This window comes from Bubalus kerabau, chromosome X (assembly GCF_029407905.1).
Source record: "Bubalus kerabau isolate K-KA32 ecotype Philippines breed swamp buffalo chromosome X, PCC_UOA_SB_1v2, whole genome shotgun sequence".
Lineage (NCBI taxonomy): Eukaryota > Metazoa > Chordata > Mammalia > Artiodactyla > Bovidae > Bubalus > Bubalus kerabau.
This window is the reverse complement of record NC_073647.1, coordinates 102,562,314-102,589,786: the sequence shown is the minus strand read 5'-3', so window position 1 is coordinate 102,589,786 and position 27,473 is coordinate 102,562,314. Positions and strand designations below refer to the sequence as shown.

At 42.5% G+C, this 27,473-nt stretch overlaps 2 protein-coding genes across 4 annotated transcripts in view; both read right to left on the bottom strand.

Moving 5' to 3' along the window:
• LOC129639648 (zinc finger protein 81) overlaps positions 1–26,176 on the bottom strand; it is a 151,684-nt gene extending 125,508 nt beyond the window's left edge. Inside the window, exon 1 of one of the 2 annotated variants that reach the window (XM_055564793.1) lies at positions 26,049–26,176. The gene's annotated coding sequence lies outside the window, so the exon portion shown is untranslated. Of the gene's footprint in view, positions 1–26,014 lie in introns of both variants that reach the window. The other variant, XM_055564792.1, reaches the window with a different exon arrangement.
• LOC129639650 (casein kinase I-like) lies at positions 23,332–26,178 on the bottom strand. 2 transcript variants are annotated; one of them, XM_055564801.1, is made up of 2 exons: positions 26,049–26,178; positions 23,332–25,790 (listed from the first exon to the last, which is right to left on the bottom strand). In XM_055564801.1, exon 2 carries the CDS (start codon positions 25,787–25,789, stop codon positions 24,779–24,781), a length of 1,011 nt encoding a protein of 336 aa, XP_055420776.1. In that variant the 5' UTR covers position 25,790; positions 26,049–26,178; the 3' UTR covers positions 23,332–24,778. The 2 variants fall into 2 exon arrangements, with proteins under 2 accessions (XP_055420776.1, XP_055420777.1); XM_055564802.1 differs by having other exon boundaries at positions 26,015–26,147.
• Between the last annotated feature and the right edge of the window lie 1,295 nt (positions 26,179–27,473).

Sequence of the window (27,473 nt, the reverse complement as noted above, 5' to 3'; positions counted from 1 at the left end):
GGTTCTCCCAGCCTTATGAATGGCAGAGTATACTTTTACATTCTTAGCTAATTTTTACTTTCTTAGATGGTTAGAGTCTCTGATTATCCCCGATTCTCTTTCTGCCCCTATAGTCCTGGTCTGGGTGTTTGCTGAATGAATACATGAAAGAAGAAATGGAATCAGTGGAAGCATGTTTGGTATGCATACTAGTCTAACACAGCACCAGGAATCATTGTTAATGTCGGTGTCATAATAGTACTACGGTTATGTTTTTAAAAAGCTAAGTCTACTAGACTATTTCAGAGAAGAAAGAAGGAGCCAATAGTCATACGAAGAGATGTTCAAAGTCATTAGTGATCAGGGAAATACAAATAATGAGACAACATTTTACACCCAACTTGCAAAAATTAGGTCTGACAAAACAGACTGTTGGAGAGGATATATAAATACAGGATCTCCTTGTCCTGTTGAAGGAATATAAATCAGTGTGACCACTTCAGGAAATAGTTGGCATTTCCTCCTGCAGTGAATATTTACAGACCTCACAATCTATCCTGTCCATGCTTAGGAATACATCTATGAGAACCACTTGCACAGGAAACCTAGAATATGCATGGTATCTTGTTCACGATAGCAAAACCTGGAAACAAAAGTGAATGGAGTCAAAATGAATGAACCAGAACAGTACCCAACAATAGGGATGAATTTAAGGGGAAAACAACAACAACAACAACTGTGATTCCCGAAATAGTATAAAAAGCATAACACACTTTTATAAAACTAAAAAGAATTATTTAGGATTTTGTATAGTTGTGATAAAATTATATTAAAAGGAAATAAAAAACTGATGAACTTGGTATTTAGGATGATGTTTACCTCAGTTGAGGATAGGCAGGGCCAGGAATTGAGGAGAAACGTGGTTAGATGGAATTATTGTTAAGGCCATACCTTTTATTTTGGGTGGTAGGTGAATAAGTGCTAATCATATTATTAAAACTAATTTAATGTTTAAGTTAATCTGGAAAATTAAGCTGTTAGATGGTGAGATGGGCAGGGAAGTTGGGCGTGCTGCAGTCCATGGGGTCGTGAAGACTCAGACACGACTTGGTGATTGAACAACAACAACAAACTTAGATAAATATCTAAATATAAAAAGAGAAAGTCTGCATGGAGAAAAGTACAGTCCTGTCCTTGAATGGGCTAAGAAAATCTTTGGCCCCAGCCCAGAGACGCCACCCAGTGGTGGGATGATCAAGAAGGCAGGCGCTCCATGGCCTTGACACGTAACTGTGGCCCCTGCCAAAGGTGCTCTGCCTCTAAGGCTCACCCCGGCACACCACTCATGCACCTGCTCAAATGTCTTTTTTTCTTTAAAAAAAAAATTATTGAAATGCAGTTGATTAGCAATGTTGTGTTAGTTTCAAGTGCACAGTAAAGTGATTCAGTTATACAGTCATCATTTTTACATTCTCTTCTATTATAGGTTATTACAAGATACTGAATATAGTTCCCTGTGCTATATAGTAGGTGCCTGTTGTTTATCTGCTTTATGTATGGTAATGTGCATCTGTTAATCCCATACTCCCAATTAACCCCTCCCACTTTGAAAGTGAAAGTCACTCAGTCGTGTCCTGCTCTTTGCGATCCCACAGACTATACAGTCCATGGAATTCTCCAGGCCAGGATACTGGAGTGGGTAGCCTTTCCCTTCTCCAGGGGATCTCCCCAACCCAGGGATCGAACCCATGTCTCCTGCATTGCAGGCGGATTCTTTACCAGCTGAGCCACAAGGGAAGCCCTCCCACTTTGGTAGCCATTAATTTTGAATCACCTGGTAAATAGGCCCGAGTAGCTCATCCAGATGAGGACTGTGTTGTCTCTGGTGTCCAAAGAGGCCCTAGGTGTTGTCCCTCCTTTTTGCTTACGGAAGAGCCGGATGCAAAACTGATTCTTCAAGAGGTTAGAAGGAGTATCTCAACAAGCCCCCCACCACTGGACCCCTAGTAATCTCACTGAGATAGAAGGCCCCTAAGTTTTTTTTCAGATTCATTTCCCGTCTTCTGACACACAAATATCTTATCCACAAGTCTACAGTAGTTGGTCACTCTTGTCCATTAGGTCTAATCAGCATAATATCCATGTAATGGACCAATGTGGGGTTCCCAGGTGGCACCGGTGGTAAAGAATCTGCCTGCCAATGCAAGAGATGTAAGGGACATGGGTTCGACCCCTGGGTTGGGAAGATCCCCTGAAGGAGGTCACAGCAACCCACTCCAATATTCTTACCTGGAGAATCCTGTGGACAGAGGAGCCTGGCAGGCTACAGTCCATAGTGTCGCAAAGAGCCAGACATGATTAAAGTGACTGAGCATGAAGACATGTGATGTGATGTCTTGTGGAAGGGAAAGTTGACCAAAATCCCTACAAACTAAATTATGACACAGGACTGGAGAGTTGATCTACCTCTGAGGTAGGACAGTGAAGGTATATAGCTGGCCTTGCCAATGGAAAGAAAACTGCTTTTGCTGGTCTTTACTAGCAGCACTGATTTTAAAAAAGGCATTTACCAGATAAGTATCTGCATGCCAAGTATCAAAGGATGTGTTCGTTTGCTCAGGCAACAAAACTGTATCTGGTATAGCAGCTGCTGTTGGAGACACTACCTGGTTAAGTTTAGATAATCCACTGTCCTTCTCCAAGACCCATTTGTCTTCTGCACAGCATGACAAATAGGCACGTTGAATGAGGATGTAGTGGAACCACCATCCCTGCATCTTGTAATAACTTACAATGGAAGAGAATGTAAAAATGATGACTGTATAACTGAATCACTTTACTGTGCACTTGAAACTGACACAACATTGCTAATCAACTGCATTTCAATAATTTTTTAAAAAAAGAAAAAAAAAAAGACATTTGAGCAGGTGCATGAGTGGTGTGCCAGGGTGAGCCTTGGAGGCAGAGCACCTTTGCCAGGGGCCACAGAAAGTGTCAAGGCCGTGGAGCGCCTGCCTTCTTGATCATCCCACCACTGGGTGGCGTCTCTGGGCTGGGGCCAAAGATTTTCTTAGTCCATTCAAGGACAGGACTGTACTTTTCTCCATGCAGACTTTCTCTTTTCATATTTAGATATTTATCTAAGTTTGTTGTTGTTCAATCACCAAGTCGTGTCTGAGTCTTCACAACCCCATGGACTACAGCACGCCCGACTTCCCTGTCCATCTCACCATCTAACAGTTTAATTTTCCTGATTAATATAGTAGAGCTTTGTTCTTTATTTTACTTATAGTACTGTGTATAATTTAATCTCAAACTTCCGATTTAACCCTCTTCCCCACCTGCCTTTGGTAACCATAAATTTGTTTTCTACATCTGTGAGTTTATTTCTGTTTTATAAATAAGTTCATTTGTACCATGTTTTTAAAATCCACAGATAAGATATTATCATTCAGATGTGTTTTCCTCAGATGTTTTTCTTCCCTGACCTATCCCACAACTCTCTAACTCCTCACTATGCATTTGTTTTCTTCATAGCCTTCCTTTTTATCGGAATTTATCTTATTCATTTCCTGTTTGCTCATTTCTGTTCATGCTGATATTGCAGTGATTTCTGCTTCTCACATATGTATTCAGCTGCTTTATTTTTAGTATCTTTTTTTTTTAAACAACTTAGTCTTTTATTTGCCCAAGGCCAGCTGTTGCAGGCACTGAGGCCCTAAGACTTCCAGAAGGGATGGGGGTGGGGGGGGGGTCACCCTGCCTCCCAGGTGCTGCCTGCCCCATCCTGCTTCCTGCAGGAGATGGGAGAGTAGAGAAAGTGTGCCCTTGCACCATCAAGTATCTCAGTTGTGTGTGTGTGTCAATCGCTCAGTCGTATCTGACTCTTGCGACCCCATGGACTGTAGCCCACCAGGCTCCTCTGTCCAGGGCATTCTCCAGGCAAGAGTACTGGAGAGGGTTGCCATTTCCTTCTCCGTATTTTTAGTATCTTTACCACACATGTAGAGAGCAGCAAAACATATATGGCTATGTATTCATTTTGTTAAAAGATTAATTATTCCCTTTAAAAGACTCTGCAAGCATCTCTGGATGACACGACTAGTTATAATATTGATTTTGTAGAGTAATGCAGAAAATACTAGAGATGGCGAACTTCTGAGTATATAAGACCCTATTTATTCATTCAACAATAATCTATTGATCACCAGTCACTGCTCTTGGTACTTAATGTTTGGTTGAACAAAGCAACCCCCAAACCCCTAACTTCCTGGACCTGACATTCTGGTGAAGAAGAAAGGCAATAAACGTTGTTAAAAGGTGGTAACTTCTAAAGAGGGTTGGATAGGACAGAGTGATGTGAATTGAAAGTGCTGGAGAACTGCCACTTTAAATAGGAAAAGCAGTCTCCTCTTAAACTCTACCACTGGCTGCCCTGCATTCTGGAGCAGGCCAGTCTCAAATCTTCACAAGTATGTGGGCATCTAGTTGAAAACAAGGAAGAATGCAAGGTCAGAATATTTTCACATCTGCAGCTAAGAATGTAACAATGAGTACCTTTTGTCCTACAGTAGATGCAAGGAGTGGGCTTATCCAATGACTCAGTGGTAAAGAATCCACCTGCAGTGCAGGAGACGAAGGAGACTCGGGTTCGATCCCTGGGTCAGGAAGATCCCCTGGAGGAGGAAATGGCAACCCACTCCAGTGTTCTTGCCTGGAGAATCCCACGGACAGAGGAACGTGGTGGGCTACAGTCCATGGGGTCACAAAGAGTCAGACACAACTGAGTGACTGAGTACACACACACACACACACACACACACACACATATGCAAGGAGTAATATCCAGTCTTCTGATCAGTCTTGTCTTGCATGCCTTCCTTTAGTAGGTGAAAAATAGTTTACAGTATGTACTGAGCAGGGTTTCCTGGTGGCTCAGCTGGTCAAAAATCCGCCTGCATTGCAGGAGACCACCTGCAGCGTGGGAGACCTGGGTTTGATCCTTGGGTTGGAAAGGTCCCCTGGAGCAGGAAATGGCAACCTACTCCAGTATTCTTGCTGGGGAACCCCATGGACAGAGGAGCCTGGCAGGCTACATTTCATGGGGTAGCAAAGAGTCAGATACGATGTAAAAAGTAAACCACCACCACTGAGCAGGGACCTCTGAACCAACAGCTACAATTATTTACATGTGTCAGTAGATAAAAACCAATGATAGTTTATTTAATTTACACCCAGATTTTTAATGGAAAAATTTCACACTGTTATTGGGTAGTCACAAAGTCCAGCCCTCTAATGCCCAGAATGTAGAACTGGGGCCCAAAACAGATGTGACTGGCCTGAGGGCACAAAGATACAGAGAACACCAGAGCCCAGGGCCAGATCCTTTCAAAGAGGATAATTATTAGATTTTATTTTATGAGGAATTATGAATAATAAAATGTCCTAGAAGATGTTTTTATTGACACATTACATTAGACAGAGAAAACACCATTGGTCATACCAATTTATAACTAATTTGGGGGGAGTTCCCTGGTGGTCTTGTGGTCAGAATTCCAGGCTTTAGCTGCCATAGCCCAGGTTCAGTCACTGCTTGGGGAACTGAGATCTCCCAAGCCACACAGCAGGGCCAAAACATAAATAAATAAACTAATTTTTGTTGATAGTACTTACTATTTCATCTGGAGGGACTGGTGTTGATCTTGGCGAGGCAGAAGAGAACGGTGGCATGAAGCGAGATCTTAATTCCCTGCCCACGAATTGAACCTGGGTAGCCTGGATGAAAACCAGGAATCCTAGCCACCAAACTAGCAAGGGATAGAGGCTAGAAGCTAATTTTCCCTGGATCTTTGTCCCCAGTGGAAAATGCATTTATCACGGAAGCAGAAACTGTAAATGCAGGTGCAAAGCTTATTATTAGAGACATAGCACAACAACAAGTGGGAGAGCGCACAGAGAGACAGTTTGTTTATTTGGGATAGGAGCAAGGCAGAGATGCACACCCAGAGAGAAAGGGTGTGGGCGTACCCGCTGGTGAGGAGGAGCACAGTAAAGAGGCGGTTACGTCATTTATATAGGTCAGTTCTTCTGGGTCCTTGGTCTTCCTTCAGGCCAATTATTTGGTTTCTTTTTTCACACCTGAGCTACCCTGGGATCCTCTTCTGGGGTGCGCACATACCCCTCAGCCAAGATGGATCTCAAAGTGAAGGCTTCTGGAAGGAGCAAGACTCATTATGGACTTAACGGGGTTTTATCCGACCTGCCAATGCAAAGAGACACCCAACATCCCTGCGAGGGGAGCAGGCAGAAATGGGCGAAGCATGTGGACCGAACTTTCCTTGCTCGGTCAGCTTTTCCTGGCCTCTTTGACCACTTCATAATTGCGTGGGGAATTAGAACTACTAACCTCATCTGTTGGCTCATAGACTTTCAAGGGACTTGTGGTCCATGCCGTTATTGTGTACTTTTACTTAGACCCCATGTATGGAAGCGCTTAGCCTTGCTGGACTAGGCAAGCCTTGCTAGAAAGTTACTAGGAGCATGTATGGAGCGAGGTGGAACTCGAGCTCCAGGAATGTCTCTCAGGCTGGAGGTTACTAGTTTGGCTGCCTGCCTCAGGGGCCAGCGACCTGAAAGTGAGTCTTTGTCATGGCTGTGCCTCCTATCTATATGGATAGAAGCACTGCTGGTGGCCATGAGGTGTTTGAGGACACAGATTGGGAACTGCAGGATCTGTTCAGATTGGAAGTACAGTGGGCTTCTTTCTTTGGTAGCTCTAGCTCTTAGTAGACCAGAGGAGGCTCTCTGGTGGCTTTTGTCTCAACTCCTTAGATATTCTTTTTTGGAATCTGTGGAAATGAACTGGAAGGATTGTTCCTAGTAGCTCAAGGACAAAACTCACTTTTTCCTCGCTAGCCAACCCTCTACCACCTCTTTTGGTATACCGATGTGGCAATGACTCACCACTTCTACTGAGGTCAGGACAGTACTCAGGAATGGGCACAGGCACACATAAGATGCATGCTTCCCCTAGTAGTACTAGCTTGGGAAACATTCCGGGAAAGCTACTCTGTTACACTCTGGGTGGCAACAGAGAAAAGGGTAAAGCAAACAAAGGTCTTGGTCGTATGGAAGTAATCAATCTGGGATGCCATCAGGTACTACCCCTGATGCATCTCCACCCCACCTCAGTGGTAGTACCGGGAGGGACAAGTAAGATGCCTCCATTGGTAAGGGACAGACTAAGTCTGACCAGGGAAGGAGAGCTTCCGGTGGAGAGTCTTCTACACCCCCATCTAGAGCAGGGAAGGACCCTTCCAGTGGAAAAAAGCCATGGCTGTGGATGCCGCTTTTTTCTCTCTTACAGATGGGAGCCAGCAGTTCCAGAACCACTCCTTTAACATGTATTTTCTAAAAAAAAAAGCTGGGACAGGTTTGATCAGGTTTGACAGAATTTAGAAAGACACCCTATCTTCTTTGGTGATACTGAATGGCCACAGTATCCTTTGGAAGACGGGGAACGCTGACCTGTTGAAGAATCTCAGTTATTACTGTTTTACAACTAGACCAGTTCTGTAGGAAACAAGAGAAATGGGTAGAAGTTCCATATGTGTTGTTCTTTATCTCTCTATGAGACATGCCAGACTTGTGTCCTAAGGGTGCAGATTTGGGTGTGAAACCTTCAGCTGCCTCCTGTTCTCTTACTTTGCCCCTGTATCTGGGGCTCCCAGCTGGACAGGCTGAGAGCCAGGGCACCCTTCCAGGAGGGGTTGCTTCTGTCTTGGTAGAAATTCAAACAGTACTAATTGCAGTCGAGACCATTGAGAGGATCCAGAAAGTACATAGAAGACTTTACAGGAATAACTTTACTTTATGAGCTTACTTGGAGAGATGTAATATATGTCTTGGGACAGACGCTGACTCCTGACTTGAGAACTCGAGTTTTGGGGGAAGCTGAGACTTCCCTGTGGCTCAAATGGTAATGAATCTGCCTTTGAGGCAGGAGACCAGGGTTCGATCCCTGGGTTGGGAAATTCCTCTGGAGAAGGGAATGGCAATCCACTCCAGTATTCCTGCCTGGAGAATTCCTTGGATAGAAAAGCCTGGCGGGCTACAGTTCGTGGGGTTGCAAAGAGTCGGACACGACTGAGCAACTAACACAGTCCACTACTTTTGGAGATGAATGGCTTGAACGTGAGACAAGGGGAAAGAGGGAACATGAAATAGCCCTCCTGCCTACTAGGAGCCAAGCAGTTCTTATGACAGAGTCACTTTGCCAGATGTATTCTTGAAGGACTCAAGTGAGCCCATGCTAAGACTTTATGCTAAGTTAGCAGACATAGACCAGGGAGAGAAGGAAACTCCTGATAAACTCCTAGTTTAGACTATGGGAGGCTCTCCACAAGTTTACGGACGTCAATCTTCAAAGTGCAGAAGGAGGAATGATCTTAAAAGATAGATTTCTCACTCAGTCAGCTCCAGCTATCTGCCGTAAGTTACAAAAACAGGCGTTTGGACCAACTCAGTCTTTAGAAAAACTGTTACAGCTGGCTCAGACGGTATATTATGGTAGAGAATATAAGGGGGAAAATAAGAGGCAAAAAAGAACCAGGCAAAAGACTGAAGCCCCAACAATGGCTGTTGGATCTGCTCTGAGACAGCATGAGGAAAAATGCCCAGAGGAACCCAGGTGAAAAGGGAAACCCTTGTTATTACTGTGGAAAGGAGGGGCATCTCAAGCGGGATTGCCCTCGGGCATCTAAGCCGCCCCTGGCTCCAGGTCTGGTCTGCAAAGGACCATACTAGAGAACAGACTGCCCTCCAAGGTGTAGGCCCCAGGGGTCGGACTCTCAAGACAATCTGGACCGAAGGTGCCCGGGGGTCCCCACACAAGCTACCATCCTAATTACACCTGAGGAACCCTGGGTATCAATAACTGTGGGGGGTCAATCAGTTGATTTCTTTTAGACACTGGGGCAACTTTCTCTGTGCTCATTGAAGCCCCTGGCCCGCTTTCCGCCCGATCCACTACCATAATGGGACTGTCTGGATGAGCCAGACCTTATTATGTCGGTCATCCTTTAAGTGGCAACTGGGACTCTGTGCTGTTTTCTCACGAGTTTCTAATCTTGCCAGAGTCTCCCTCACCCCTTCTGGAGAGGGATATACTGAACAAGGTCCAGGCCTCTGTTTTCATGGAGATCGAACCAGCTCTTTTTAATGGATCAAACTGTAAATACTGGAGTGTGAACTGACGGAAAAACGGTGGGTCGTGCACAAAATGCTGTTCCTGTCTTTATCAAGCTCAATGACCCTCACCTACTTTCACATCAAAAGCAGTATCCACTAAAGCCGGAGGTTAATGAATGGACAAAATCTTACTGTACTGACTCCTCATGATGTAACTGGGATCTTAAACTCTCAAGTTCAGAGCAACAATGCTCCACCTTTAAAGCTGCTGTAACTCAAGGGGTGTTGAAAGCTCTAGGAATAGAATATCACTTACACTGTACCTGGAGACCCTAATCTTCGGGAAAGGTAGAAAAAAGCTAATGGCATTATTAAGACACATCTGCATGAGCTAACTCAGGAAACACAAGACAATTGGTTTAAAGTTTCACCCGTAGCTTTAATGAGGGCTCAAACTGCCCCTAAGAAAAAGGGACTGTCTCTGTGACAGACTGTTTTTGTGCACAGATATCGTGATAGATCCTGAAGCCTTAAAATAAACTATGTGACTCAGCTTTTAGCTTTTCAACAGACATTACCAGGAGGTTGACTCCTGACCCAGCCTTTGAGTCAAACAAGCCACTGTTTGGGCCAGGAACCGAGATGGGCCTGAGAATCTAGGTGGGCTTGCTTCTGCTGACTCCAAAAGTCCTGAGTCTGCCGTTTGACTTTCAAGACAGTGCCTTCCTGTCCTGGACTCATCCCTACGTTGCATTCCACAATCAGTCTAACTGGTGGGTCTGCCGAGCACTCCCCTCCTCATCAACTGAAGACTTCCCATGGTGGATTTCTCCACTTCAAGGAAAGGACTTTCTTCAACTCTGAGAATACTTTGACCAACAAAAATCGTATGGGACACCTCTTCTTGATCAGATGACATCTGACAATCCTAAGATGGACTGATGTAACTATGGACATAATGTAACTTTTAATTTTGATTATGTTTTAACTCGGTTTAGACTATTTTCCTGCACATAAGAAGGTAAATGGGTCTAGATCTGGTGGTTTTCTACCTGATGTTTATCAAATATGGGATGAGGTCATATGGCTAACTCCTAAAAAGGGACGCCTACTATCTAATGCTCCCATATGCTGGGGAAAAAATAGAGCCATCCCCAGAAGTTAGCCGACAACTTACTTATAATGATTGGAAACAACTGGGGTTTTTGCCTCAAGAAATAGACAGTACAATCATTCCCGTGTTTTCCAGTCTCAGCGTAGGTCCTCCTTTTGCCTGGCCAGGAACTGATTGGGATTGGATCCCTCAGTCACACGGGTTTACTCCAAATGGGACCTACTGGATACGTGGCTCTTACCTATGGGTGTGGCTTCCCCCTGGCTGGATAGGAAGATGCACCCTAGGTCTAACTTTTACTCTTGGCTTCAGAGTTTTCAGAGAAGCCTACTAATCTGCCACACCTTAAAACTCATTGGGCAAGATCTGTATTTCACTGGTATGGTTATCTGGCTATAATATTCGTTTCCTCTCTGGCAACTACACATCAGATGTTATGCTACGAGTTGATGCTGTGACTAACCTTCAGCCCTTAATACTGAACAAATACAAATTAGAAAGGTGGTTTTACAAAACAGATTGGCCATAGATATTCTAACGGCTGCACAAGGAGGAACTTGTGCCATTATTCATACCCAATGTTGTACATATACACTAGATATGAGTACTGATGTTACTTACTTTACTAAACACATGAACAAGATGATTCAGGCTATGGATCCTCCTGACGCCTCAGTCACCTCACTTTGGGAAACGTTAACTAGCTCCCCATGGTAGAACACAATCTTAATCGTAATAATTCTAATTGTTCTGTTTTTACTGTTTGCTCCCTGCATCTGTAACTGTGTAACTGGATTTGTTTCTAACCGTTTGAAAGCTTTTAAGTTGCAAATGATTGTCCAGGCTCCTACCAGTGCCACAACCTCCTCCAACTATTGCTTGGAGCCCCTGGATCAGAGACCCTCAATATGAGGGTTAGGAGAATGTGTTGCCTCAACAATTTAGGGATCACGCCCCTCAACAGCAGGAAGTAGTTATGGAATGAAAATGACGCCCCTTTCCCTTGGCAACATAATTCTCCTAAAAGAAAAAGGGGAAAGAGAGGGTCAGTTTCTAGGCAGGTTAATAAGAAGTCCGGGGTCCCCAGGAGGAGAAAGGGGCCTGGGGCTCTCAAAGAGGTGATAGGGGTCTGGAATTCTCAAGGAGGAGGAAAGGACAAACACCTTTTTTTGTTTTTTTTTTTTCTTTCTCGACATTCCTTAGTTACATAAAACGTTTTTTTCTTTAAGCCCAGAACTGATGATTACACAACAAACAACTCAGTTCACACTCTGTACTAAGGATTTTATAACAATGTATCCTGCTTGAGGACAGTTTGTCCTTCCTGAAAACCTTCTGGCTAATCCTGTTATCTTAAAATGTAAATTATGGGAGTGGGTCTAGTAAGATCTTTACAACCTGGAGAGATTCTTTTCATTTATTGTAATAACTAATTTTAAAAGTATATGACTCCCTTGCTAACACTAGCCAGGGGGGCACTCTGTCCCCCTTCTGATGTCTATGTCAGAAGCTTTCTCTGTCCCTTTTCATACTTTAATAAAACTCTGCTACACAAAAGCTCTTGAGTGAACAAGCCTGGTCCCTGGTCCCGAAGCTAAATCTTCTCTGGAGATCAAGAATCCGACACCGTTCACCATAAGCTATCATGTTCTCCAATGCCAAATAGAAATGCAAAGACAGACTTTTGAGTGAAGTAGAAAAGAGTAGCTTTTATTGCTTTGCCAGGCAAAGGAGGCCACCGTAGCCTAGTGCCCTCAAGACTGTGCCCTCCCGTGGGAAAAATAGAAAGGGGGTCTTATAGTTCAGGAGGGGAAGGGAGTGTTGCAGGTAAGGAGTAGGGCAGATGCAAGCTTGCATTCTTCTTTCTTCTTGGAAAACTTTTACATGGTCAAAGTTGGTGTCAGGCAGTCTTGGGTGGGTTTTGGCAGACCTTGAAGCTATCACACTGTGACTTTCTGGAATAAAGAATGCTTACAAAAGAAGGGAGTGTTAGGGAGCGCTTTCTCAGAGAAGCAAACACCACGTGCAATGTACAGCTTTGGTTAGAAATAATCATTTTCAAAATGTAAGTAACTGAAAAAGAGAAACATTTTCGAGAAAATGGCTGAGTGGGCTTAAAAGAATAAGACCTAGCATACTGGAAGCAGGCTTAATCAGTTTCTGCTGTAACAGTATCTCCTGGACTTATTCTGGGTTATGCTTACTCTTTTCGTTAGTAATGGCGCCCCTCTCACCCATGTATTGCCTTGAGCAGCCCCTCAGAGCCTAACCCCAAAGACCTTCCTGCACCAGGAAGTTTACCCAAATAAGGGCAGGCTACCTTCTCCCAGGGCAGCCCCGCTGGCCTGCTGGGTGAGACAGGAGGCAAAAGCTTCTTCCACTGTAGTGCAAGGACACCCTTCCATGATGGCGGTCCCTAAGAAGCAATGACACTTGAATGTACCCATATTAGAAGCCCAGCAAATCTACAAAGTGTAAAGGAACTCTAATGAACTCTGCATGAAAGCGGCCTGTCGACTGGGGAACATGGCTTCCCAAGTGCTCTTGAGCAGGAGCTTTCGACTTACCTTGCCTCTCCACCAAATACCAGGTTGTTAGAGGTTGGAACTCGGAAGCAAAGGAGTTGTCAGGGTTACAGGTTAGCGCTGGTCAGGGGTGATTTTGAAAGGGTTTGGTTGGCTATTCTGAGTTGAGTGATGGGGGAATCTACCTTGGTGATGGGGCTACTGTTAATTCAATGATGGGATTTTTTACATCAGATGCCCAGCGAATTATTAGTCAACCCCTCTTTTTCTCATTTAAGCCTTAAGGCTAAACATTTCCATCTAAGTTCCACAAGATATGTTGTATTGTATTATCATTATTGTTCATTAATAAGTATTTTAAAATTTCAGTTATTTTTTTTTTTCATTTCACCTGTGTAAGCACTTTGAAGCACTTTTCTATTTTGCAATAAAAAGTTAATCCTTTTTTAAAAATTGATTTCTAACCTAATTTCTCAGTGGTTAGATAATGTGGTTTGTGTCATGAACGTTCCTTGCAACCCATAGAGTCTTAACCTTATACCAATTCTATGCTAATTCTACGCCTTATTATTTTATGTGTACTATTTATATTAGTAAACATAAATGACAGAAATGGTATGAACCTAACAGAAGCAGAAGATATTAAGAAGAGGTGGCAAGAATACACAGAAGAACTGTACAAAAAAGAGCTTCACGACCCAGATAATCACGATTGTGTGATCACTCACCTAGAGCCAGACATCCTGGAATGTGGAGTCAAGTGGGCCTTAGAAAGCATCACTACGAACAAAGCTAGTGGAGGTGATGGAATTCCAGTTGAGCTATTTCAAATCCTGAAAGATGATGCTGTGAAAGTGCTGCACTCAATATGCCAGCAAATTTGGAAAACTCAGCAGTGGCCACGGGACTGGAAAAGGTCAGTTTTCCTCCCAATCCCCAAAAAAGTCAATGCCAAAGAATGCTCGAACTACCACACAATTGCACTCATCTCACACGCTAGTAAAGTAATGCTCAAAATTCTCCAAGCCAGGCTTCAGCAATACGTGAACCGGGAACTTCCAAATGTTCAAGCTGGTTTTAGAAAAGGCAGAGGAACCAGAGATCAAATTGCCAACATCCGCTGGATCATGGAAAAAGCAAGAGAGTCCCAGAAAAACATCTATTTCTGCTTTATTGACTATGCCAAAGCCTTTGACTGTGTGGATCACAATCAACTGTGGAAAATTCTGAAAGAGATGGGAATACCAGACCACCTGACCTGCCTCTTGAGAAACCTGTATGCAGGTCAGGAAGCAACAGTTAGAACTGGACACGGAACAACAGACTGGTTCCAAATAGGAAAAGGAGTACGTCAGGGCTGTGCATTGTCACCCTGCCTATTTAACTTCTATGCAGAGCACATCATGAGAAACGCTGGGCTGGAAGAAGCACAAGCTGGAATCAAGATTGCCTGGAGAAATATCAATAACCTCAGATATGCAGATGACACCACCCTTACGGCAGAAAGTGAAGAGGAACTAAAAAGCCTCTTGATGAAAGTGAAGGAGGAGAGTGAAAAAGTTGGCTTAAAGCTCAACATTCAGAAAACAAAGGTCATGGCATCTGGTCCCATCACTTCATGGGAAACAGATGGGGAAACAGTGGAAACAGTGTCAGACTTTATTTTTTTGAGCTCCAAAATCACTGCAGATGGTGATTCCAGCCATGAAATTCAAAGACGCTTACTCCTTAGAAGGAAAGCTATGACCAAGCTAGACAGCATATTAACAAGCAGAGACATTACTTTGTCCACAAAGGTCCATCTAGTCAAGGCTATGGTTTTTCCAGTGGTCATGTATGGATGTGAGTTTGGGACTATAAAAAAGCTGAGTGCCAAAGAACTGATGCTTTCGAACTGTGGTGTTGGAGAAGACTCTTGAGAGTCCCTTGGACTGCAAGGGGATCAAACCAGTCAATCCTAAAGGAAATCAGTCCTGAATATTCATTAGAAGGACTGATACTGAAGCTGAAACTCCAACACTTTGGCCACCTGATGGGAAGAACTGATTCATTTGAAAAGACCATGATGCTGGGAAAGATTGAAGGCGGGAGGAGAAGGGGATGACAGAGGATGAGATGGTTGGATGGCATCATGGACTCAATAGACATGAGTTTGAGTGAACTCCCGGAGTTGGTGATGGACAAGGGGTCCTGGCATGTTGCAGTCCATGGGGTTGCAAGGAGTCGGACATGACAGAGCGACTGAACTGACTGAACTGAATTGAACTAACTCTATTACCTCCTAACTATCAATCCTACTAACGTTTTGATGTTTATGCTTTCAGGCAGTTTTTTTCTGGGTATGGGCTTCAGTGTTTCTGCTTATGAGTTTTTAATATACTAATATATGCACACACTTTAAATGAAAACTAGAATTGTTAACCTTTTTTTTTCTCTTTACTGTAACTTAAATATTTCTCTGTCAGCAAATATTTTTGTGTACAATTTTAACTGTTTCTTAATATTGAGTTCTTGCATGTAGCGTAGTTTTTAATACCAAGATACTGTTAGTAAACACGTATGAAGGATAGTTTTGGTTTTGACAATTAACACCACTGTAGCGACATTTCTGCATTTAAAATTTGTGCATATACATGGCTGTTTTATAGAAATTGAAGTCTTGGATCAGGGTGTAAGGACAGATGCTTAACAACTTAGGAGCGGATAGTTGTACACTTGGTCCCAGCGAGAAACCTGCCTTTTCTAGGTGTCACACAATCATATCAGTTACAGATACACAGCTTGTGGCCATAGAAACGTGGTGCTCCTTGGCTCTCCCACAGGATGCGACCCCCAGCTGAAGTACAGGTATTTCCAGGCTGGTGGATCTGATCTCTACAATGCTCCTGACTTCACAGACCCAAGCCCCTTCCCAATAAAAGCAGGAACTAACCAAGTTTTTAATGAGTTGTCATTAATTCGTGTATCTGTTTTTTTGCACCCATTGCTTTCCCAGTGTCTTTAGGGGGCCTTTAAGAATCCCTGAAGCAAAATGTCCAGGTATGACTCTATAAATTTAGGTCAGAGCAGATCTAGAATGAACAAAGTCAGCACCAGGATCTATTTCGACTGTAGACGTTTGTGCCTGATAGTCCTGCAGAGTAATTAAAATCGAGATATAAGCTGCTTTCTTGCCTTCCTATCAGATGTAGCTGGAAAAGATATACAGTCATGTGTAAGATTTGCATTGGTCACAGGTATAAAATATGCCAACTCTTCCAAGAGAAGTGTTTTATGATAACTGAATTTCAAAAACAAGTTTGATCTCCTTATGGAGTGTGGATGTGTTAACCTTATACTTTATCATCTAAATCAGGACACTTTAGAATGGGAAAGAGGCATCGTTAACAATTATGCTGGGGGACTTCCTTCCTGGAGGTCCAGTAGTTAGGACTCTGTGGTCTCACTGCTGAGGATCGGGGTTCAATTTCTGGTCAGGGAACTAAGATCTCACAAGCTGTGCATTGCAGCCATTAATAATAGTAGTAATGGTTATACGAAATAACAGGTGTAAACTGGACAAGGGGTCGGCCTAATGAAAAAGAGTGTTGTCGATAGTAACCTTGTCGTGAGTGTATTCTAGTAGGGTTTGACACAGCCGTCTTTTTGATAATGGTTCTCACAGTATGTTACTTGGACTAGCAGAGGCAGCATCATTTGAGAGATTGGCAGAAATGCAAATTCTCAGGTCCTACACCAGACTTTTGGGTATGAAGTTTCGCAATATGTGTGCTGACGCACCCTCTAGGTGATTCTGATACATGTTCAAGTTTGAGAACCGCTGGCTTAGGACCAGCTAAAAGTGCTGAGGTCATAGGGCCAAAGCAGAACTCAGTGGATATGGTTCTTCATGTGCACACCTCACTGACGATTTCATTTCATATAGGTGCAAACCATCCTACATTTGAATTTTCCTCTGGAACTTTTGACACTACTTGGGCCTTAGGTAGGTCAAAGTGAAAAGACTATATTTATATTTAAACCCCACCACTGTACACTGTAAGTATATATAATTCTTAACTTCTCAGCCACTCCTGCCTAAAACTGGAAAATTTAAATGTTTAAAATTTGGTCTTAGAATATGCCATTTTCAGTCTGGACTTAAAATTCTGTGCAAGGACTCGGTTTATGGTCAGTTCCTCTTTTAATGTTGTTTTTAAACATCTCCACTTAAACATGATGAAATATAAAATACAATTGCAACAGTGAGTATAATTCTTCAAAGGTACAAAACTTAGTTCATGTATCTTCCCTGCATATATAATCCCTCCATGGTGATCCATTAGATCAAGGAAACAATGCTTACTTTTCCTATGATGGAATCCGGCATTTGTCCTCAGATTTTTAATTCATTTTGCTTCCCTGAATGTCACATATACCTTTCTTTGACATAGAGCTATGTGAGATCATCTGTTTTTTAAACTTCTACACTTGCGCACTTTTCGTTACATTACTTGTCATCCAATTTAAGCTTCTCCAACACTAGTAAACTGCCCCCCTCCCATGGAGAATTTACCTTTCCTACCTACCTGTATTTGCTTTTCACATTTCAGGGTTGCTACAGGGCCAAGTGTGTGTATGATATAGTTCTCCCTACTCAGTTCCCAGCATAACATCTGGTACTCTACTGCCTAGGAAAGGTGTTTCTAGTGTTTCTCAAACTAGCTGGAGGATTTAAGAGGGCTTAATGTAGTCCTCATTTTTATCAATATTTTTATTGAAGTACAGTTGATTTATTAATCCACTATTGTGTTCATTTCTGCTGTATGCCAAAGTTATACATATGCATACATTTTAAAGTATTCTTTTCCATTATAGTTTTTCACAGGATATTGAATAGCATTCCCTGTGCTGTAAGTAGGACCTTGTTGGTAGTCCACTGGATATGTACTAGTTTGTATTTGCCAATCCCAAATTCCCAGTCCATCCCTCTCCCTTCCCCTCTCCCTCGCCTAAGACAAGTCTGTCCTCTATGTCTCTCCGTGAGTCTGTTTCTGTTTTGTAGGAAGTTCATTTGTGTCATGTTCTCAGTTCAGTTCGATTCAGTCGCTCAGTCGTGTCCAACTCTTTGCGACCCTATGGACTGCAGCACGCCAGGCCTCCCTGTCCATCACCAACTCCCAGAGTGTACTCAAACTCATGTCCATTGCGTCCGTGATGCCATCCAACCATCTCATCCTCTGTCGTCCCCTTCTCCTCCCACCTTCAATCTTTCCCAGCATCAGGGTCTTTTCAAATGAGTCAGCTCTTCGCACCAGGTGGCCAAAGTACTGGACTTTCAGCTTCAGCATCAATCCTGCCAATGAATATTCAGGACTGATTTTCTTCAGGATGGACTGTTTGGCTCTCCTTGCAGTGCAAGGGACTCTCATGTTCTAGACCCCACATATAAGTGACATCATGTGGTATTTGTCCTCCTCTATTTCATTTAGTGTAATAATCTCTAGGTCCATCCACATTGCTGCAAATGGAATTATTTCATTCTTTTTTGATGGCTGAGTATACTCAGTCGCTTCAGTCATGTCCGACTCTTTGCGACCCCGTAGACTGTAGCAGGCCAGACTTCCCTGTCCATGGGGATTCTCCAGGCAAGAATACCAGACTGGGTTGCCACTGCCTACTCCAGGGCACCTTCGCAATGCAGGGATCAAACCCACGTCTCTTACGTCTTCTGCATTGGCAAGCGGGTTCTTTACCACTAGCGCAACCCGGGAAGCGTATATATCATATCTTTTCTATCCATTCTTCTGTCTATGTAGTCCTCATTTTTAGTAAAGAATAACTATTACTGCATGAACACAGTGAATTGCAGAAATTTCAATTATATATTCTTCTACAAAATGTTATTTTATATTAGGTATTTAGTAATAGGCATACTATGTTTTATACTACTAGGATTAAAACTCATTAAGGACTTCACTGGTTGCACAGTGCATAAGAATCCACTTGCCAACACAAGGGACACAGGTTTGATCCCTGGTCCAGAAAGCTTCCCAGAGTAGGATAGGGGAGTGTTTGGATCTGAGCTATATCGAGTTCTGGGATATTTTTTGTGCCACAGTGGTGCCCTCAGTATATGGCATGGGTGCGAGAGAGAAATTATCTCCTAAGAGATACAATTATGGGAGAGGGTGATAATTCAGGATGGAACAGTCCCCTTCTGAGATATACCAATGCAGGACTGGGGAAGTCAGGAAGGTTCGTAAGGTACCAAAGGTAAGATAGCATTAGAGAAGAATGGGGAGGTGTTACTACAGCGGTCATGGGGAGTTCAGGATGTTTCTCATTCAGTACATACAGAAGGTTTCCTGCCAGTATGAACATTCAGGTGGACAGTGAGGTGTGACTTCTGGGTAAAGATTTTACCACAGTCACTGCATTCATCAAGTTTTTCACCAGTATGAATTCTCTGATGTGTCATCAAGATTGACTTATAAGTGAAGGCCCTTCCACATTCAGTATAAACATAAGCTCTTTGTCCAGTCCAAAACCTCTGGTATATAAGGAGGTTCGATCTTTTGGTGAAGACCTTCCCACATCTTGTGCAGGTATGGGTTTTTTCCCCGTGTGAGTTTTGCTATGCTCATGCAGTTGTGATTTGGAAGGGAAAGATGTCCCATAGTCACTGTATTCACATGGTTCCTCTCCACTATGAATTTTTTGATGTGCAACCAAGTGGGTCTTTGGGATACAAGCCTGCCTACATCAGTGCATATGCAGGGTTTCTCTCCTGAATGAATTCTCTGATGCAACCTCACTACCCACTGATGAATGAGAGTTTCACCACGTTCATTGCATTCATAGGGGTTTTCCACAGAATGACTAATCGGATGGGCAAAGAGGTGTGGCTTCTGAGTGAGGACCTTTCCACATTCACTGCATACATAGGCTATCTTCCCAGTAAGAAATTTTCAATGAGGCATGTGTTCTTGTTTCTGGCTGAGGGCTTTCCCACACTGATAAGGTTCTCAGAATTTCTCCTTTAGATGAGAATTGACATGGTACAGAAAAAGGAAAAAGTAAAATTTAACCAGAACCAATAATCTTCTCAAGGTTTGCCTATGTTACTTATATTAGAACTTGTAAGTTTAAGGTCTACTTCAAACCATTCCCTAATGAGTCACTTTTAAGGGGTTGTTCTTATGAACTAACTATGGGATCATGTAAGTTATTTTTCCAGTGTACTTATATTCACAATCTGTATACTTATTCAATGTGTTCTTATTGATGAAAGCAACATGACACAAAGGTCTATTTTGGTTTTCCTTATATTTATCTGGTCATCATATTGTCACAGTTTTTTATTTAAAATGAGTCATCATTTTAATTAAAAGAAACAATGAATAATTCCTCTTGAATTCATCGTTTCTCATTGTGAAATGAAGCTTTTACAGTAGTTATCGAGTGTATGATTTCAATCCCATGTTTCTCTCTTAAAAGGAGAAAGAGGAGGCAAAATTCAAATTTAATACAGTTAGCCAAATATAGGGAGAAGGCAATGGCAACCCACTCCAGTACTCTGGCCTGGAAACTCCCGTGGACGGAGGAGCCTGGTAGGCTGCAGTCCATGGGGTCGCTAAGCGTCGGACATGACTGAAGCGACTCAGCAGCAGCAGAAGCAGCAGCCAAACATAGAGGAGTTACATCCAACTGATCCAGGTTGGACACAGGCAAACCAGATGATGATGGTGACGATGACGATGACAGAAAACACTCATATGTACTTAAAACACGCTATGTACTTAAATAGCTTTTAGGACATGCCAGGCACCGTTCTAAGTGACACAGAAGTATGTACACACATACAAACTCATTTAATCCTCCCAGAAACCATATGAGCTAGATTAAAAGAGGAAACTAAAGCCCAGAACAGGTATATAATTTCCCCAAGATGACATGGGTCATATGCAGGAGAGATTAAAACAAGACAGCATGTATCCACTTACATAGACGATCTGGTACCCATTTAGTTCTTCCAGCAGCTCATCTTTACTCTAAGTAATGTACCAATTCAGCTGGAAGGGGAAATCACCGATGCTTTGTACAGAAGATGAAATACAATAGTTTTATAATATTAAATAGGACGAATAAGTTATGCTATTATCCCATTATACAAAATTTTAAAATACTGAGCCTGATCAGATCATGAAATCCAGTTTGTTTTCTTCTTTTGGTTAGGCTAAAATAGTGAAATCTAGAACTCTGTCTTATCCCTGCCAAACTTCACTATTCTTTCACTCCTATGCTGTACTCTTTATAGCCACAAGCCTCATTTCATTTATTCTATAGATCTTAAGCATCCCGATTCATAGACATGGATTGAGAACTTTTTCCAACTTTCTACTTCATTTAGTGCACGTGTACAAAATTCACTAGAGCCGATGATATTTAGTTACAGCTACCACTATTCAATGGAAAAAGTTAATGCCTGTGCTGAAAAGAATTACCTTTAACATTCTGAGCCCATAGACTTCCTTATCAGCACATAAGTAGAGTCATCAGTCTGGAACCATAGCTATGGATGTGAGTTTGCATTCTGCTAGTCATGAACATGTCCTCAAAAAATCCAGCATATTCCCCAATCCAATAATTATTCACATACCCTTCTTCTATTAATTTGGCTCTTTCTGCTCTGTTGTGCCAGTTCAAAATCTATATGTGATTCATAGATCAGTTAACAGCATTACGCTCTGATTAGTCCACAGTCTCACCACAACTTTAGGGAGACATAATTTTCTCTGAATTTTGAAAGAAGACACTATGCTGCCCACCTTGTTGCTTTTTGAGTGAGATGTGTCTGCTTCACTAGCGTGATAAATGAACAAGGCTGAATTTCTGTTTTGTTCTCAAGCCATTTCACCCCTTCCTACTAACAATCTGATTCTTTGAACTCTTTTTGACACACTCTTAAAAAAAACCCACTGAAGCATCTACACAAAACTATTAATGTCAGTACTTGACCCGGTTTCTCCATTTTTCCACTAGAAAATTTAAGAATAAAATATTATTTTTCTATTCTTAAAGATTTTTCATGGATATAGGATGGAAAATAATCATGTACCAGACAATCTAAAAGCATTGCTTGTAAAGAAATACTTCTGGAAAGAAAGTAAAACATGATTAACATTGGTAGTCCCCAGGGAAGAGAATTGGGGAGTAGATGTGAGAGTGAGATTTTTTTACTGTATACTCTTTCACACTTTCTGAATTTCAATCTTCGTGAATGTATCATCTCTCCAAAAGTTTTCAATTAAAAATTAAAATAAAGGGGGAAAAAGTTTTTATTTGTTCTGGGTTTCTATGGGATGGTGGGGGTAAGAAAAGGAAAAGAATATTAGATACTGGAGTGATTAAGGGCCCAATTTTATGGAACAGGTGAAGCCTATATCTAAATAGAGCCCTAAATAATCAATAGCCTAGACACAGAAATTTCCTATGCAGGAAGCATTAAGAAAACTGGAGTTAAACATGAGTGCTGGAAGATAAGTTTCAGTTGGAAATATGGGGCCTGTTGTCATGAAGAGGAAAGTTTCATTATCATGTACTACATAATAGGGAGTAACTGCAATTTTATTTCATAAGGCTGGTACAAGATAAATGTCATGGTTTAGGTAATGAAAGCTGTCAGCAGCACCTAAAATGAACTTGTTAAAAAATGGAATCAGTTAATCCCATTAGGAACAGAATAATCCAGGATAAAACACGGACTTGCTTTGTGGTGACATAGATGAAACTTAAAAAGCGGGGGGCATTTAAATAATTTCAGAAAGAGAAAAAAAGGAATTGCAGAGTGAACAATATGGGAGAAAAATATCTGATTTGGGCAACAATGATTTCAGTTCATAATATATTGAGAATGAAGGAACTGCACAGCTGTGAGAAATGTCACTCTACATAGGTAAATTCTGGTACTAGGGTACAGTCATAATGCAAGGACTGAAGGTATCACTATATGAGTCAGTAGAATGATAGGAAAATAAAACGTGTTCAGAATGGATGGAAGATTCCCTTAAGGAAGGGAAGAGCAGAGGACAGTAGACAGGGCCCTTCAGTTAGAGGGAATGGAAGGAAAAAAGTTTGTAAAAAGAAAACAAGGAAATGAGGTGGATGAAACTGGAGCCTATTATACAGAGTGAAGTAAGCCAGAAAGAAAAACACCAATACAGTATACTAACGCATATATATGGCATTTAGAAAGATGGTAACAATAACCCTGTGTACGAGACAGCAAGAGAGACACTGATGTATAGAACAGTCTTATGGACTCTGTGGGAGAGGGAGAGGGTGGGAAGATTTGGGAGAATGGCATTGAAACGTGTAATATCATGTATGAAACGAAAAAAAAAATATTTTGAAATAAATGGAGAAATTCTGGAAATGAATGTTTGTAATGGCTGTACCACACTGTAAATGTACTTTATGACAAAGAACTGTACATATTAAAATGATGAAAATGGTAAATTTTATGTTTTATATACATGTTTTACAACAATAAAAAATTTCAATGCATATTAAAAAAATAAATAAAAAAAATAAAAATCTTAAAAAAAAAAGAAAACAAGGTACTCATCAACAAGGAAAACACAAAAGAGCTACACTTACAAATTGATAGAACAATAAGAACAAGCACTTCAAAGAAAGGAATCTCACATGGATAACAAATACAATTAACATTCAAAGTAGCTGACTATCAGAGAAATTGAAGCACAAATACCAGGAAGTTAGCAACTGAGGATGAGACATAGGGTGATGAGAAAGAGTACAGAATCTGAGGTCACTGTTGACATACGTGAAATGAAATGAGACTGGTTCTAGTGACATTGAGAAGCTGGAGAGGAAATGGAAAGGGATTGGCAGGAGCAAGAGCAGGAATTGGTGGTTTTGAAAGGGAGCAGATATATGGATTCCCATTGCATAAGGACAAGATCCATGGCGGGGGAGGGGCAGGCAGGACAGAAGAAGCACAAAATATTAGGGAAGGAAAAAAATAACTAAGAAAGCAAGGTGCTTGAGACGGTAGCACCTTGATCTAGACTACAGGGATGGGGGAAGGGCAGACAGCTCTCCTGCCAAAAAAGCCAAGCAAAGAAGACAGTGGATATTGGCAAGAGTCATACTAGGAGACGGCATTTAAGTATCAAAGGGGCTTCTGTTAACCCTGTCTAAGCAACTCTAAACGTTTAGAGCTTGTTTTTTTGTTTTTAAAGAAACAGTTTACAGTTTTTTAAACCAAAAAGCTCCCATTTCAAAATAAAAACAAATCCCAGGTCATGTAGATGTTTACAGTATGACTACGTTTATCTAAGCAACATATATATATATATACATGTTCAGTTTAAGATGTTAACTAAAATTCTGTGACAAACAAGCTTTTTCTAAATACCAACAACATTATAGAGTTAATGCTGAGTCCTAAGGATACTCTAGTAGTCACTAAGCTTTTCTTAAGTCTTCACTTCAGAGGCTGTTATTTCTAGCTCAAGTAAGCAAGCAGAATCGTTCATATGCTCGAACTTGGAATCTTGATTACTACCATATCAGGAGGCTTGCAAACAAGAAGTCAACCATATTAAGAATGTTTGAAGTGAACAACTTGCAAACCCTAGAGATGGATAAACCCTCAGAATGCATTAACAACCATAGCAACTGCACAGGCTATTCTTCTGAAATGAGATCTCTCAAAGCAGTCTAGTTCAAACTAAAAGATTTTAATGAAAATTGGCATAGGTACAATTTTCCCACCAATTTGTGTGTGTCAAGCATTTAGTCAACTTTTCCACTTCAAAAAGTGAAATAGAAAACTGGATACCATATTTAATTAATCACAGAGCCTTCAACTCAGGAGACAATATCTCTGCTGACCAGAGCCAGTTGACAGGGAAATGAATTTGCTGCTCATCTTCTGCTCTGTCTTCTGTTCCTTGATTCAAATTTAAGAACGTTTCATTTCACTTTTGGTTTTGTCACTTTTGCCTGTGGGGGTTTGGGCCTGCTGACCCTCCCCACTTGAAGAGGCAGCCTGCTGTTCTGCTTTCTGCTTTAACACTATCCAATCAAATGCATAGTCATATTGGTAATTCAGGCTCCTGAAAAGAATGCGGAACAGCTGCCTCAGGTACGTGTAATCTGGGGCTTCCTCAAAGGACAGCCCGCGACAGTGCTTGAAGTACATGGCAAATTCTGCAGGAAATCCCTTACATAAAACATCAACAGGTGTGTTCATCTTCATTTCACTAATCTTTTCACATTTTTGCTTCATTGTTGCAGCCTTTAGGCCTTGCCATGGCAGGCTGGCTCTATTAAAATACATCAAAACATGTCCTATTGATTCCATGTCATCTCGGCGACTCTGTTCAATACCAATATGGGCACTGATACTAGCAAAGGAAGGAGTGCCAGTGAGACTTTTACCGGATCTGTAGGGTATGTGTTGCCCTGTTCTGTTGTCTCTGTACTTCTTGGCCAAACCAAAATCAATAAGGAATAACTCCTTCCACTGCTCCCCAGTACCCATTAGGAAGTTTTGTGGTTTAATGTCTCTGTGTATAAGATTCTGTGTATGCACATATTCGATTCTACTGATCATCTGATCAGCTAACATAAGTACAGTTTTCATGGTGAACCTTCTTGAACAGAAATTGAAGAGATCTTCAAGGCTGGGTCCCAGAAGATCCATGACTAGCACATTATAGCCTGTTTCCTGACCATACCACCGTATCTGGGGGATGCCAACCCCACCTTGAAGGATATTATAGAGTTCCTTCTCATGTAACAACCTGGGCTGCCTGGCAGTCTGCGATTCTAGTTTTACCGCCACCTGCTCGTGGTTGGTGAGGTCTATCGCCAAATGAACTTGCCCAAAGGAGCCAGAACCGATCTCCCATACCAGTTTATATCTCCCTCTGACAAGGAACTCGGCCTTGGGTCCACTGCTGCTCGCCATCCTGAGAGACAAAGATGGGGTTGGGGTTAAGCTCTGACACCTCTAAGGGGACGATGGACGCCCCTAGGGCTCGTCCACGGAGCAAGGTTGTGAAGGCAGGTAGGAAACAGAAAACGCTGGCTGTTTCTCAGCGTTACAGGGCCCAGAATCGGCCAAGGGGAACCTGACCACCGCTACTGTCAGGTTTCTTTTCACCAGCCCACAGGCCATTGAGGGGGTTCTTACCGTTCGCAGGCTGAGCCTCTGGCTTCTGGCTTACCGTTAGCGGCCTCGCCTTCGCGGCGACTTCGGGGGCTGGTACAGGAGAGCCGTGAAGTTACGGCGGCGATACCGCTACCACCACTGCCGCCGGCTCCTGCCAGGAAGGACCCCTGGTCACTCCGCGGACGCTGCCATCTTGTTACAACGGCTGCAGCCAACACAAAATGCCCGGAGTTCCAGGAAGGCGCTTCGTGACGCAGAGAACTCTGGGAAAGGAATCACGGGCGCTCTTAGAACGTTCAAGACAGATTATCTGCAGAGCCTTTCAAAGGCATCAGCCTGTCCTAGAAAAACAGATCTACTCCACGTCCCCCATCTACTCAGGTCACACATCTGAGCAGCTGTGATGTGGGGTTTCCTCCTCCAATGTCCATGGGCCCTCTCCTTGCTCCAGCTCGAAGACGACCTCTGGTTTGGGAACTTGGTTCCCTGTGAACAGGACACGATACAGGATTGGGTCCAGTTAATTGGGTTTCAGGGCCTTTCAAACCACGCTTCTATTTGCTCTTCAGGAAAGTAATCCCATTTCCCTGGGAATAGAGTAATAATCACAGAAGTGTAAAAGGACTGAAGTATCTCGGGCAAATCAAAGATGACACCATTACACACTTCAGACGCCCCAGAGCATTCAGCAGCTGAGAATGGAAGCAGCGTCTCTGAGGCCCCTGGCAGGGCCACAGGGCAGCTGTGCTTACTCACCCACTGCGCACAGTTGGCTGTAGGTCTCCAGTGTCACATCCTGGTACAGGCACCTCTGTACAGGGTCCACGTGTGGCCACTCCTCCCTGCTCAAGTCCACAGGGACGTCCTCGAACGACCCCTGTTACAATACAGTCCCATTCAAGGTGACGTGGTCAGCACGGGGGGTTGGATGGAAGAGAACTAGGAAGTTAGTTGTCTTTAATGATTTTCGTCATGATATGCTATGCTTATTAAATACCTAGTTATACCTAACATTGTGCAGGGTAAAAATATCTAAAGCTGTTAATTTCTCCTATTCATCATGTGTTAAATTCAATCAGTAAATCATTATTCAGAAATTAAGATTAAATTAGCTTTTCTAAATCTTCTAGTTCTTTTAGGAAATACCTAGAATTCATTTCTTTCTTTGGCCAGGGCTGTGTGCTAATTCGCTTCAGTCCTGTCCGACTCTTTGTAACCCCATGAACTGGAGCCCGCCAGGCTCCTCTGTCCGTGAGATTCTCCAGGCAAGAAAACTGGAGTGGGTTGCCCTTTCCTTCTCTGGGGGACCTTCTTGACCCGGGGATGGAACTCGAGTCTCCAGCGTCGGCCGGAGGAATCTTTACCACTAGCGTCACCTGGGAAGGGTAGCTGAGACCTCAGCAAAAACACAGTTATTCCTATTTCTCCCACCTGTTTCTTTGAGGCAAGCTAGACTTTTTCTATCAAGCACCTACAAATT